This window comes from Cherax quadricarinatus, chromosome 58 (assembly GCF_038502225.1).
Source record: "Cherax quadricarinatus isolate ZL_2023a chromosome 58, ASM3850222v1, whole genome shotgun sequence".
Classification (NCBI taxonomy): domain Eukaryota; kingdom Metazoa; phylum Arthropoda; class Malacostraca; order Decapoda; family Parastacidae; genus Cherax; species Cherax quadricarinatus.
This window is the reverse complement of record NC_091349.1, coordinates 1,987,733-2,003,009: the sequence shown is the minus strand read 5'-3', so window position 1 is coordinate 2,003,009 and position 15,277 is coordinate 1,987,733. Positions and strand designations below refer to the sequence as shown.

General features: G+C 36.7%; 1 protein-coding gene across 2 annotated transcripts in view; it reads left to right on the top strand.

Moving 5' to 3' along the window:
- Positions 1-15,073, top strand: part of cu (NADP/NADPH phosphatase nocturnin) — a 69,580-nt gene extending 54,507 nt beyond the window's left edge. For both annotated transcript variants that reach the window (XM_053790095.2, XM_053790096.2), the window contains exon 5: positions 7,446-15,073. In XM_053790095.2, the coding sequence (XP_053646070.1) occupies positions 7,446-8,009 (564 nt within the window). In that variant the 3' untranslated portion in view covers positions 8,010-15,073. The remainder of the gene's footprint in view (positions 1-7,445) is intronic.
- Positions 15,074-15,277: the final 204 nt, after the last annotated feature.

The following is a 15,277-nucleotide window of genomic DNA, read 5'->3' as shown; positions in this document are numbered from 1 at the left end:
GAAGAGGGTTGGAATAGTTTTAAAAATGCAGTATTGGAATGTGGGGCAGAAGTTTGTGGTTATAGGAGGGTGGGGGCAGGAGGAAAGAGGGGTGATTGGTGGAATGATGAAGTAAAGGGTGTGATAAAAGAGAAAAAGGTAGCTTACAAGAGGTTTTTACAAAGCAGAAGTGTTATAAGAAGAGCAGAGTATATGGAGAGTAAAAGAAAGGTGAAGAGAGTGGTGAGAGAGTGCAAAAGGAGAGCAGATGAAAGAGTGGGAGAGGCACTGTCAAGAAATTTTAATGAAAATAAGAAAAAAATTTGGAGTGAGTTAAACAAGTTAAGAAAGCCTAGGGAAAGTATGGATTTGTCAGTTAAAAACAGAGTAGGGGAGTTAGTAGATGGGGAGAGGGAGGTATTAGGTAGATGGCGAGAATATTTTGAGGAACTTTTAAATGTTAAGGAAGAAAGGGAGGCGGTAATTTCATGCACTGGCCAGGGAGGTATACCATCTTTTAGGAGTGAAGAAGAGCAGAATGTAAGTGTGGTGGAGGTACGTGAGGCATTACGTAGAATGAAAGGGGGTAAAGCAGCTGGAACTGATGGGATCATGACAGAAATGTTAAAAGCAGGGGGGGATATAGTGTTGGAGTGGTTGGTACTTTTGTTTAATAAATGTATGAAAGAGGGGAAGGTACCTAGGGATTGGCGGAGAGCATGTATAGTCCCTTTATATAAAGGGAAAGGGGACAAAAGAGATTGTAAAAATTATAGAGGAATAAGTTTACTGAGTATACCAGGAAAAGTATACGGTAGGGTTATAATTGAAAGAATTAGAGGTAAGACAGAATGTAGAATTGCGGACGAGCAAGGAGGCTTCAGAGTGGGTAGGGGATGTGTAGATCAAGTGTTTACATTGAAGCATATATGTGAACAGTATTTAGATAAAGGTAGGGAAGTTTTTATTGCATTTATGGATTTAGAAAAGGCATATGATAGAGTGGATAGAGGAGCAATGTGGCAGATGTTGCAAGTATATGGAATAGGTGGTAAGTTACTAAATGCTGTAAAGAGCTTTTATGAGGATAGTGAGGCTCAGGTTAGGGTGTGTAGAAGAGAGGGAGAATACTTCCCGGTAAAAGTAGGTCTTAGACAGGGATGTGTAATGTCACCATGGTTGTTTAATATATTTATAGATGGGGTTGTAAAAGAAGTAAATGCTAGGGTGTTCGGGAGAGGGGTGGGATTAAATTATGGGGAAGCAAATTCAAAATGGGAAATGACACAGTTACTTTTTGCTGATGATACTGTGCTTATGGGAGATTCTAAAGAAAAATTGCAAAGGTTAGTGGATGAGTTTGAGAATGTGTGTAAAGGTAGAAAGTTGAAAGTGAACATAGAAAAGAGTAAGGTGATGAGGGTATCAAATGATTTAGATAAAGAAAAATTGGATATCAAATTGGGGAGGAGGAGTATGGAAGAAGTGAATGTTTTCAGATACTTGGGAGTTGACGTGTCGGCGGATGGATTTATGAAGGATGAGGTTAATCATAGAATTGATGAGGGAAAAAAGGTGAGTGGTGCGTTGAGGTATATGTGGAGTCAAAAAACGTTATCTATGGAGGCAAAGAAGGGAATGTATGAAAGTATAGTAGTACCAACACTCTTATATGGATGTGAAGCTTGGGTGGTAAATGCAGCAGCGAGGAGACGGTTGGAGGCAGTGGAGATGTCCTGTCTAAGGGGAATGTGTGGTGTAAATATTATGCAGAAAATTCGGAGTGTGGAAATTAGGAGAAGGTGTGGAGTTAATAAAAGCATTAGTCAGAGGGCAGAAGAGGGGTTGTTGAGGTGGTTTGGTCATTTAGAGAGAATGGATCAAAGTAGAATGACATGGAAAGCATATAAATCTATAGGGGAAGGAAAGAGGGGTAGGGGTCGTCCTCGAAAGGGTTGGAAAGAGGGGGTAAAGGAGGTTTTGTGGGTGAGGGGCTTGGACTTCCAGCAAGCGTGCATGAGCGTGTTAGATAGGAGTGAATGGAGACGTATGATACTTGGGACCTGACGATCTGTTGGAGTGTGAGCAGGGTAATATTTAGTGAAGGGATTCAGGGAAACCAGTTATTTTCATATAGTCGGACTTGAGTCCTGGAAATGGGAAGTACAATGCCTGCACTTTAAAGGAGGGGTTTGGGATATTGGCAGTTTGGAGGGATATGTTGTGTATCTCTATACGTATATGCTTCTAAACTGTTGTATTCTGAGCACCTCTGCAAAAGCAGTGATAATGTGTGAGTGTGGTGAAAGTGTTGAATGATGATGAAAGTATTTTCTTTTTGGGGATTTTCTTTCTTTTTTTTTTGGGTCACCCTGCCTTGGTGGGAGACGACCGACTTGTTGGAAAAATATATATATATATATATATATATATATATATATATATATATATATATATATATATATATATATATAAAAGAGGAGAGTTATTAAATGGAGAGTTAGAGATATTGGGACGATGGAGGGAATATTTTGAGGAATTGTTAAATGTTGATGAAGATAGGGAAGCTGTGATTTCGTGTATAGGGCAAGGAGGAATAACATCTTGTAGGAGTGAGGAAGAGCCAGTTGTGAGTGTGGGGGAAGTTCGTGAGGCAGTAGGTAAAATGAAAGGGGGTAAGGCAGCCGGGATTGATGGGATAAAGATAGAAATGTTAAAAGCAGGTGGGGATATAGTTTTGGAGTGGTTGGTGCAATTATTTAATAAATGTATGGAAGAGGGTAAGGTACCTAGGGATTGGCAGAGAGCATGCATAGTTCCTTTGTATAAAGGCAAAGGGGATAAAAGAGAGTGCAAAAATTATAGGGGGATAAGTCTGTTGAGTATACCTGGTAAAGTGTACGGTAGAGTTATTATTGAAAGAATTAAGAGTAAGACGGAGAATAGGATAGCAGATGAACAAGGAGGCTTTAGGAAAGGTAGGGGGTGTGTGGACCAGGTGTTTACAGTGAAACATATAAGTGAACAGTATTTAGATAAGGCTAAAGAGGTCTTTGTGGCATTTATGGATTTGGAAAAGGCATATGACAGGATGATAGGGGGGCAATGTGGCAGATGTTGCAGGTGTATGGTGTAGGAGGTAGGTTACTGAAAGCAGTGAAGAGTTTTTACGAGGATAGTGAGGCTCAAGTTAGAGTATGTAGGAAAGAGGGAAATTATTTCCCAGTAAAAGTAGGCCTTAGACAAGGATGTGTGATGTCACCGTGGTTGTTTAATATATTTATAGATGGGGTTGTAAGAGAAGTAAATGCGAGGGTCTTGGCAAGAGGCGTGGAGTTAAAAGATAAAGTATCACACACAAAGTGGGAGTTGTCACAGCTGCTCTTTGCTGATGACACTGTGCTCTTGGGAGATTCTGAAGAGAAATTGCAGAGATTGGTGGATGAATTTGGTAGGGTGTGCAAAAGAAGAAAATTAAAGGTGAATACAGGAAAGAGTAAGGTTATGAGGATAACAAAAAGATTATGTGATGAAAGATTGGATATCAGATTGGAGGGAGAGAGTATGGAGGAGGTGAATGTATTCAGATATTTGGGAGTGGACGTGTCGGCGGATGGGTCTATGAAAGATGAGGTGAATCATAGAATTGATGAGGGAAAAAGAGTGAGTGGTGCACTTAGGAGTCTGTGGAGACAAAGATCTTTGTCCTTGGAGGCAAAGAGGGGAATGTATGAGAGTATAGTTTTACCAACGCTCTTATATGGGTGTGAAGCATGGGTGATGAATGTTGCAGCGAGGAGAAGGCTGGAGGCAGTGGAGATGTCATGTCTGAGGGCAATGTGTGGTGTGAATATAATGCAGAGAATTCGTAGTTTGGAAGTTAGGAGGAGGTGCGGGATTACCAAAACTGTTGTCCAGAGGGCTGAGGAAGGGTTGTTGAGGTGGTTCGGACATGTAGAGAGAATGGAGCGAAACATAATGACTTCAAGAGTGTATCAGTCTGTAGTGGAAGGAAGGCGGGGTAGGGGTCGGCCTAGGAAAGGTTGGAGAGAGGGGGTAAAGGAGGTTTTGTGCGTGAGGGGCTTGGACTTCCAGCAGGTATGCATGAGCGTGTTTGATAGGAGTGAATGGAGACAAATGGTTTTTAATACTTGACGTGCTGTTGGAGTGTGAGCAAAGTAACATTTATGAAGGGGTTCAGGGAAACCGGCAGGCCGGACTTGAGTCCTGGAGATGGGAAGTACAGTGCCTGCACTCTGAAGGAGGGGTGTTAATGTTGCAGTTTAAAAACTGTAGTGTAAAGCACCCTTCTGGCAAGACAGTGATGGAGTGAATGATGGTGAAAGTTTTTTCTTTTTCGGGCCACCCTGCCTTGGTGGGAATCGGCCAGTGTGATAATAAAATAATAAAATAAATATATATACACATACATACATACATAAAGTCAGCTGTCTCTCACCATGGCAGGGTAACCCAAAAAGAAAGAAAATCCCCAAAACGAAAATACTTTCATCATCATTCAACACTTTCATCTCACTCACACAATCACTGTTTTTGCAGAGGTGCCCGGAATACAACAGCTTAAAAGCATATGCATATAAAGATACACAACATATCCCTCCAAACTGCCAGTATCCTGAGGCAGGGTGACCCAAAACAGAAACACTTTCACCATCATTCTCACTATCACTGTCTTGCCAGAGGTGTGCAGATATGACAGATTATATGTCACTCTAAATAGCAAATATCCCAAACCCCCCTCCTTTAGAGTGCAGGCACTGTACTTCCCACCTTCAGGGCTCAAGTCTGGCTAACCACTTTTCCTGAATCCCTTCACAAAATATTACCCTACTCACACTCCAACAGCTTGTCATGTCCCAGAAACCATTAGTCGCCACTCACTCCTAACATGCTCACCCATGCCTGCTGTATATCTAAGCAGGTTTTGTGCTTTATGATTACAATAATAATGTGTGTTCAAATCCCTTGCACATAAAACCTCTTTTACCCCCTCCCTCCATCCTTTCCATGGATGACCCCCTATCCTGCCTTCCCTCCACTGCAGATTTATACACCCTCCGAGCCATCCTATTTTGTTCCATCCTCTCTAAATGACCAAACCACCTCAACAACCCCTACTCAACCCTCTGAATAATACTTCCAGTAACCCTGCACCTCCTAATTTCCACACTACAAATTCTCTGCATAATATTTACACCACACATTGCCTTTAGGCCCATCATATCCACTGCCTCCAGCCTCCTTCTCACTGCAACATTCACAACCCATGCTTCACACTTATAAAAGTGTTGGTACCACTATACTCTTGTACATTCCTCCTTTTGCCTCCATGGATAACATCTTCGTCTCCACAGATACCTCAATGCACCACCCACCTTTTTCTCTTCATCAGTTCTGTGGTTTACCTCGTCCTTCATATATGTATGTACCCATTTGCCGACACGTCCACTCTCAAATATCTGAACACGTTCACTTCTTCCATGTTCTCTCCCTGCAATCTGATATCCAGTTTGTCTCTATATTGTATTGGTTCAGAATTCTTAACATATTGCTATATAGCTATATAGACTGCTTGTTGAGGTGGATATTCAAACAGGAGGAGGCTGAAATTAATCCTTGAGATACCACTGCCACGAGTGTCCTCAGATCACGAGAAAAACGTGTAGCTCAGCTGCATGCATGATTCTTGTAGGATCGCTGGCTCAAGTGGTAAGGCGATGCGTACATTGTGCTGTCTCTGGAGGCGGTATAAGGTTCGTAGGGTCGAGTTCTGGCTTGCAGCAGTTTGTTAAATATTAATTTATATATTCCTTAGAATATATATGGCATATAAAAACTAACTAAGCTTTAGCAACATACATAGCTTAATACTGCCTAATGTTCTGTTGGAGTGCGAGGAAGGTAACACTTATGACGGGATTCTGGGAAACTAGTTAGCTGTACCTGAGTCCTAGTGGTGAAAAGTGAAGTGCCTGCATTCTGAGGAAGGGGTGATGCTGTATTTCAGAGAGCCATCAGAACTGTTACCTTAGCATGCTTCTGACAAAACAAGGATTGATAGTGCAAGTATTTCTTCTATTTTTGGGTTACCCTACCTTGTTGGAAGATGGCTGATGTATTTAAACAACAAAACAAATAAGTTGCATTCTTGGTATTTCAGTGTACTGTACTAAGTTTATATAGAAAATAATAGTACAAAGGATGACAAAGTGTATTTCACACATTTGTACTATTGTTATTTGGCTGTAAAACTTGAATTGTTTCCCAAGTGTCTTGTTTGCAGATATGGATGCGTGTAACTTGGGTGTGCATAAGGCAGGGGCCTCCTGTATAAGCTTGGCTTATTTGATAAAATAATCCATCCTTTAAGTCAAATTGATAAGTTCTGTCTAAAAAGTACAACATATGTTATACTACTTTAAAATCAAGTATTATTGACCATACCATCTGACTTTGGTAAATTTGCACTACAGCAGTATTATTATTATTATAATCAAGGGGGAAGCGCTAAACCCGGAGGATTATACAGCGCCTGGGGGGGGATGTGGAAGGCATTCAGGCTTAATTCGGGGAACTGGAGCACAGATCCAATTCCCTAAATCAAGAGCCCCTCACCAACATCAAGGAACCTTCCTTGAGGGGTACAGCAGTATTAGTACTGGTAAAAATCATGCCAAAGAACAGTATTAAATTTCATGTAACTTCATCTTCTGTCCATTGAGTTATATACATTTGTTTCTGTTGCACACATCTCACTTAGTTCTTCATTTGTTTTTTGTGCATTTCTGTAGTTTTAATATTAAAAAGAGTCTGACATTGCTAGCAGAGTGGTACATTCATCTTAGTGCCCACCCTCTTTCACTGTGTAGGTAGACTCCCTGATTCTGTCAGCCCTTATTGCTTTATATACTACTGTAATCTATATTCCTGGATCTTTAAAATAACACAGAAATTGTCATATTTTAATTCTTGCCACTTTTACTAAACTTGTACAGACTTGTGGTTGTTAAATAATGTATAGATGGTAATTATAATAAACAATACATACAGAAGTATGTATTGTTTATTATAATTAAATATGCTATACACTACAGGTATAATATTAAAGCTTGCTCATTTGTCACTAATGTAAGAGATTTTCTTGAATAATTATGTTTGAAGGGAATGTACATGCTTGACCAGACACTTTAGTCAGACTACTGCTAATATCTGATGCACTCTAGTAAAGTCTTTACTAAATACTGATAAGAGAATATGTGATGAAAATAATGACAGTATACGGCTTGTAAAAAAAATATTAATATACATTATACTGTACTACATATAGCAAATCCAGAAGATTAACTTTAATTTTTTTTTTTTTTTTTGTATTTTAGTTCTCAAAGGATATGTATATTTACGGTTGTATGTAAATTTACAAATTCTGTTAAATGCCATTGTTGCAGGTAGCCATACTATTGATACTTGAGGAGCGAACCTCAGGAAAACAACTGGTGGTATTGACGACCCACCTGAAGGCACGTCAGGGGGCACTGCTATCCAGTCTTCGCAATGAGCAAGGCAAGGACCTCCTGGCATTCTTGAGTGAACACCGTCAGATTCACCCCACCATTGTATGTGGAGATTTTAATGCCGAGCCAAGTGAGCCAGTATATGCTACCATGATCGATGAAAGAACAGGACTGGCATCAGCATATGCCCTGTTACACGGTGGGAAGGAACCGCCCTACTCAACTTGGAAAGTAAGAGGAGAACAGGACTGCTGCCATAACATAGATTATATCTTTTACACACCACTAAGCCTCCATGTAGAAGGGGGTCTTGATGTTCCAACAGAAGATGATCTGGGACCAGGACGAGCCCCAAATCTGGCTTATCCATCTGACCATTTTTCTCTTGTCTGTGACTTCACCTTCCTGCCCAACCCAGATGCCAGAACAGGTAACAGTTCAGTAGAAACGGGTAGTGATAAACCACCAATGCTTTGCCACACTGGTAAGAGTTCCTGACCACACATAATTTAAAAATTTTGTTATTTATGTTCTTTATATTAGTAGTTTAACAATAGAGTATAAATCTACTAGGTAGTCTCAGGCAGGTCTGTATTGTTAGGTAGGTTTATAGTGTTAGGAACATGGAGTACAGGATTAGGCAGTTGTGTGGTGTAACAAAATAGTCAATTTTATTTTAAAAAATGTACATACTTTATACAAAATTAGTTGACATTTATTTCATATATTTTGAAAAATTATAGTTTATGCAGAGCATTTTGAGTATACTGAAACTAGAACTTAAAACTACTGTACTTGGCATTACACAGAAGTAGTTAAGATTATTTGATGTCAAGTTTAATGTAATTTTCTGAATATAAGATTGTTAATTGTAATGCATGAAATCGTATTGACACAATTACAAACAATCTATACCACAGGCGGGGCTTGAACTTGTGGTTCAAGTGTCAGTCTGGAGTTTTACGACTCGCTAACCGTGAGTTCAAGCCCCGCCCGTGGTATGATTTATTATTAATTGTAATTATTTTTTAAAGTAGCAAAATTCTGCATGGTATATTAAAACAGCATTGTTAATATGGAAAGAGAATAATGCAAAACTGCATTGATCATTTTAGTTATAATAATGATTGGAGGTTAGAAATATAGTGGTGACAATAAGTGCACAAATGTGAATGCTGATTGGACTCTAGTTAAGCAGACCGCATTATATACATTGAATATATGTATATTTTCAGCTTTTAGAAGTATCACAGATTGAAATTTTAGGCAGCACATTCTGCCTTTATTTAAATTCCTTAACCTAAATATTAATATTCTACATACTATATTCACTCCATATCTTCAAAACACTTCGTTGTAATGCTAATGCTGACCTAAAACGCTTCCTGGAAAATTAACACAACACACAGGCATCACACTTAAAACAAAGACTGATTTTTTTTTTTGTATTCACCTGAACAGTAAACCCATGATTTAAGATTCATCAGGGGATGGGAGGGAGAGTGGGTGACAGGCAATGGAGATTGTAGTTTATGTAGATGAGATTGTTTTGCTGTGATTATAAGACAAATCTCTAACCAGTAGAGTTTGTTTCCAAATCGGCTGACCAAGTAGATTGCATCCATATTTCTGAAGTTTGTTATACAGGAATTTATTGAAACTGTTTGGAAGCTCAGTGCAAATAAAATGGCCAAAGTTGTGGAAAAGTTTACCAACTGAATTACAAACTTGTAACTGTGAATTTGAAACAAACTAAAAAAAATGTGTGCTTAATGTATTTCCCCAGAAACAATTTTTAATGTAACTCCTTAAATTGCCATTATGCTTTTACTTCCAAGTTACAAATTGCATCATGACTAAATTAAAAAAAAAAAGTGCATATGTACATTATTATTTGCTTTTTAATGCTCTCAAGTTAAATTTTGTCTTTCATTTAATGCTCAGTTTTGTATTACAGTAAGGTATTACATTTTTATGTGTGTACATTAATATACGTATAACCAATTTTTTTTTTTATACTGTTAGTGTTAGTCCTAGCTGAGACTGTCTGAAATGCTGTGTATAACTAAGCCTTTCTTTATTAGAGTTCCCCAAATTAAGCCTGAATGCCTTCCACATACCCCCCCAGGCGCTGTATAATCCTCCGGGTTTAGCGCTTCCCCCTTGATTGTAATAATAATAATTTCTTTATTAGAAATATATACTTGTTAACTACTATTGTATTATAATAACTAAGCACTAAACCCATCCTACTATTGTAACTAATGTATTTTCATGGGAAAAAGTTATTTTTAACATGTTTGGTAGGCAGGTGCGAAGTGTCATGCATGTAGTCTACCGACTGAACTCGCCTAGAATCTGTAGCACCTCGTTCTGCCATAGATCAGTACCCAAGTTGATTTATGTCTGTTGCCTGTAAAACTGATTCTTGCTGGGCTCGACCTGACCTTCACTGTGATGATGTATCCTCTAGCCAGCACAACTTTCCTTATGAATATGTCATTACAGTAGCATATTATATTCATATTTTATTAATAGTGAAGTGCTAAACTCACAAGTCATACAGCACCTTGAAAATGATAGGAGTGAGGAAGGGGTTTAATGCAGCTTGATTTGAGAAAAGTGAAGGGTTGCTCTATTTGGACCAAGAACCCTTCAATAGTATCAAGGCACCCCTGGGTGAACATTTCCTCTAGTACAGATTAAACTGCTTGTATTGATCCACAAATTATTAAACATTAACATATGCATCAGGAATCTCTTTAGTTTACAGAATTTTTATACATCATTATGTACTATAGTCTACATTCTTTTATATTCTTTCCAAAGTAATAGTTTGATTTCTCTTGAGGTCTTCCTACATGGTTACTTCTTTATGGTTGAATTTACAATGAACATTAGCCAATTTTTCACACTACACTAATTTATTTATTTATATTGGACAGTATATCATGTAGTAAATATTTTGTATGATTATATTAACTTAGACTTAATGTTTAGAGTCAGTGATCATGGACAACATTGTATATAATTTTTATTTGTTTAATTTTAAATATGAATTTACAAATGCTTTAGTCTTTATCCAGCTACACAACATCATGTGGATATATTGAACAGTGAACAGCAAGTCTGAACTCAGTACCAACCACTGAACTGTATATAATGCACTGACATGCTGTTGGTACATGTCAGTGCAACAAGTTCTGTGAAAATTACTAGGCTAGGATGAGAAAGAAATTTCTCTGATTTTTATCCAAAGAGTAATAACCCAGGATAACTAAACAAAAAGGCCAAGTGGTTCTCTTTCCTAGGTCTAAAATAATTAGTTTGTCCCAAATTTTCATTTGTAAAGTGTAACTGACAAAATTTGATAGTCCATGCTGGTTAGGAGCAGAAACAAACATATTAAATATAGGAAGTACTGTATATAGTAATGTCTTTTGTTACTGTGAATTGTTTAAATTGTGTGTTGTGAATTTAGTTGAGAATTAGAGCTGCTGTACTGCACAGTAAATTTTGCAACAGTGAAAAGGCAAGTTCAAGGACACACATTCATTAGGTGGACTATTTCTTATTCCTTGGATGGTACTGAGGATGATTAATGCATAATAAATTTATCAGGTTTGTCTGTTAGTGATGGTGATTGTCTAAACAAATAAGTTTAAAAAACTAACCTGATCTAGCCATATTTAAACAAAAAACCTAACCTAATTTAACTGTATTTAGACAAAACTGAAAAGTAACTGTCTTCACTTTCAAAATAAGCCTTTTTTTTTTTTTGGACTTAACATCTTTCATAGAAGGGGGGAGGGGGGGCTAAAATAAGGTGCAAAAACATTTTTTGTGACAAAGTATATGCCTTGGCATAAGACCTAGGTCAACTTACAACTGGTAATAATAATACTTGGTGTGGATGACAATGCTTATTCAATGTTGTACATATGTAGCTCAGTGGTAGAGCATTTGGTTCACGACTGAAAGGATCAGAATTCACATCCCAGGCAGGACACACATGGGCAAGTCTCCTAACACCTGTTACCCATTTTTATCTACCAGCAACTACCTAGTAGTTGGTTAGTGTCTTAAGGAAGGGGATCTGAACCCTAATGAAAATATTGGAAGTCACACTGCTTGGCCTTCTTGGGTTATCCTGGGCCTCGGTTATTAACCCTCCCAGGTTAATACCCCAAAGAAAGTCCTCTCCATGACTGAGAATCAGCTCTTAGGAACAGAAGACTTTACACGCACGCACACACACAGTAGGACCCCATTTATATGGCAGGGTAGGTTCCAGGCTACCACCAGAAAGCAGAATGCCATTGTTTTCCACTTACAAATGCCAGCAATAGAAATAGGCATTAAAAAACAAGAGTAAAATACATACACAGTACACTCATTACTTACCTCAAAATATTTGTAGTCTTAATGTAGGGTGAGAGGCGAGTAAACGAGATAAAACAAATAAATGAGAGAGAGAACAAGTAAATGAGAGAGGACAGAGCCACAGATTATGTAAAACAGATGAACGTATCTGGTTATGGCTGATACACGTTCATTTCCATGTCTGTGAAGCTTATGTCATAATACAAACACCGTACATTGTGTGCAAGTTGTCTCCACATTGGTAAAGTAGAATAAATAAAGAGCAACACTCCTATTCTTGTGTAACACCATTTTTAGAAGGAATAACACTAAGTGAAGGCATACAAAAAGAATAATTTTCTACAGTTACCCCCGGTAATACTATTGTATACATTTCTTTGGTGTTGAACTAGAGAAAACATTATTCTTTCCGACACTTTGATAAGACGACTGGAAAAACATCTCATATTCATCAATTTATTCTACTGTGGGTGTATTTACCATATTTGTATGTTATGTAGCATGTTTATAATATAATTTTGAAAAAATAGATGGATTAATCAAAATGTCTATATTAATGTAATATATGACATTTAATGTGCCTCAGAATGATTATTGTCTTATTATTAACATGGCATCTTCAAGACACTCTTAGTGATTTTAATGTGTACCTGCACACCAGCACACTGTGCAAGTTTATTTAGGCACAGGTACACACAAGTATAATTATCAGAGTATGTATATATAAAATATGAAATAACATTAAACACTTTGATATTTTGGAAAGTTTCCAGACATAATGGAGAGTTGTGCTCAGGGAGAATGCAAACAAACCGTGTGGGGCGCAGTGACCATATCAGAATGTCAGGTGGAGGGAGCCATATAGTGTGTTTCGGTCGTAATTTGAAATGCCCATATTAGCGGAACGCCGTAAAGTGGGGCCCTACTGTGTGTGTGTGTGATAGTATATTTATATATGATTAATTATGACAGTTTGGCATACTGGAAGGATCAATTAGGCATTGGTATGATTAATCTAGGTGTATCTTGCAAGTATAATCTCCATACTGGATAGCAATTTTATTTTCCCCAGTGTTTTAAGAACTAGGAGATTCCATATTGTTAAATATATAGTTGATTGCAGTGTGAGAGGACTTATAAAATACAATATACTCTACGCATTTAAGCAGCTCTGTATAGCCCTTGTGGCTTAGAGCTTCTTTTTTATTATAATAATAATAATTTAAGTGTTGTCAAGTAGTGCCGTGTTTAAAGATTCTATATGTACTGCCTTTGTTGTCAAAATATATCTTTTACTTACTGTTAATTGTATAATAGTGAATTCCACAGTCATTTTAGTATGTTCACCTAACATATTTTTATATAAATATATTTTAAATAAATATTTACAAAAGTTTTCATTTTTTTACAACATATAATTAAAATAATCTAAGTAAATTTTGTATGCATGTGTGTAATTTAAATTCCGTAATCGCTGGAGAACATGTTTTTAATTTGATACGTTAAAAAGACCAATATTTGACGACTTGTTTGTTGGATTTTGCTCACATTTGACATTAAACTGTTTCGTGTAGATAAAAGAAATACATGATTATTAGACTCAAAACTGGGTCAGGCTAACCATCAGACAGTCTTGATAAATTTATTTTCTGAGAAGAATTTATGAGTTGTATCAGAGTAGCATATATCTTTGTAAACTAGACTTGTGGAGATTATATAACCATCGAGAAAACAGTTAAAGTACATCAGTAATGCCTCGTACAAAGCTAAGAAACTACGTATATGATCCACATGGGTTTACTGAATTTTAGTTAATATAAATAATCTCCCTACTGTAATGTAAAAAAGACTATGATTGGAGATGGTTGACTAAATTGTAGCTAAAACTTGATCAGGTTATATACATACAATAGTCAAATGCATTAAACTGGTTATTAAATATTAAGACATTCATTGACATTATAATACTGTAAATAATGTTAATCATTATTGTAGAGCTGGCATAGATTATTTCATTAATGGGGAAGCACTAAACCTGTATGGGTTATACAGCATCTATAGAATAGGTTATATTTGATAAAAGGAAGGGAAAGGGCTCCAATTCCTTGGATCAAAAGCTATCCACCATCAAGACACCCTTCTTTGAACGGAAAAAGCTGGCACAGAATCCTTTCCATACCTAATAAAATATATCTGAAAATATTAGTGAATCTACCCTCATTTCACTGTTATTCTTATATAAAAGGTACAAATATAAAAGAATATTGTACCATAACCAAAATACAGAATTCACAGTGTTATTGTATTTTACAGAAATTTTAACTTTTTTTTTTACAAGAATTACTCGGAATATAAGCAGCCATGATCAAGTGAAGGAGACAACATAAAAGTTGTGAAGCAATAAATACATATTCAAGAGTATCATATCTCAGAGGTACTACACATCAATTTTAAGTTTGACTCATTTCTGATTAATCTCCGAGTATTTTTTTCCCAAGTCGGCCATTTCCCACTACAGTAGTGATCAAAAGAAAACATTTGCCATCACTCATTCTTTAGTGATCTTTCCCGGAGTTTAGGGATACCACAATTTAAATAATCCACTAAATGGAGAGTAAAGAGCAAATTATATTTGTAAGTGTGTGCATTAATAATGTAAATTTAAATTAACATTACTCTGTGTTAAATTATATATATGTTGAATTTTCTACCAATATAGGCATAAAGAAAAAAAAAAAAAAAGTAGGTAAATGACAGCCTCAAAACTAAAATGTTTTTCAATGTAATGTAATAAAATATTACCTTTGTGTATAAATGTGATAATGGGAATTTTGATAAACTTTTCTGCTATGTGGAAAAGTCAAAATTTAGTAGATTAAGGTGATGTATAGTGGCATTTATGTCATACAATATTTTAAGACAATTAGTTTTATGGTGTAAATGACTTAGATGCAGGGGATACTTCCATTAACAGAACTCTTCACCCACAAGAAATTATGTTAAAAATAATTAAGAATTTTTACATTTGTAAATTTATGAGTATTAAATTTATTCCCTGTGCCAATTATTACAGAATTATGAGGTTATGTAGCCATGACTGAATGCCATTTAACCTGTGTACAAAGTCTTTGACAATTGCAAACCAGTATTTTGAGTTCTTTAAATAAAGTGACAAATCAGATCCCTTTTTATTACTGCATCTCCATCTCTACCTTATCCTAAGGAATACTTTATGTATTTCTTTATTCCAAGACATTAGTATGCAGGAATTTTTTTTTTTTTTCTTTAAATTTTCAATATTACTTGCCTGAAATGATCTGCTTAACCCTTTCACTGTCGAGACCCCTGATTCTGAACTCGCACTCGGTGTCGAAGAATTTAAA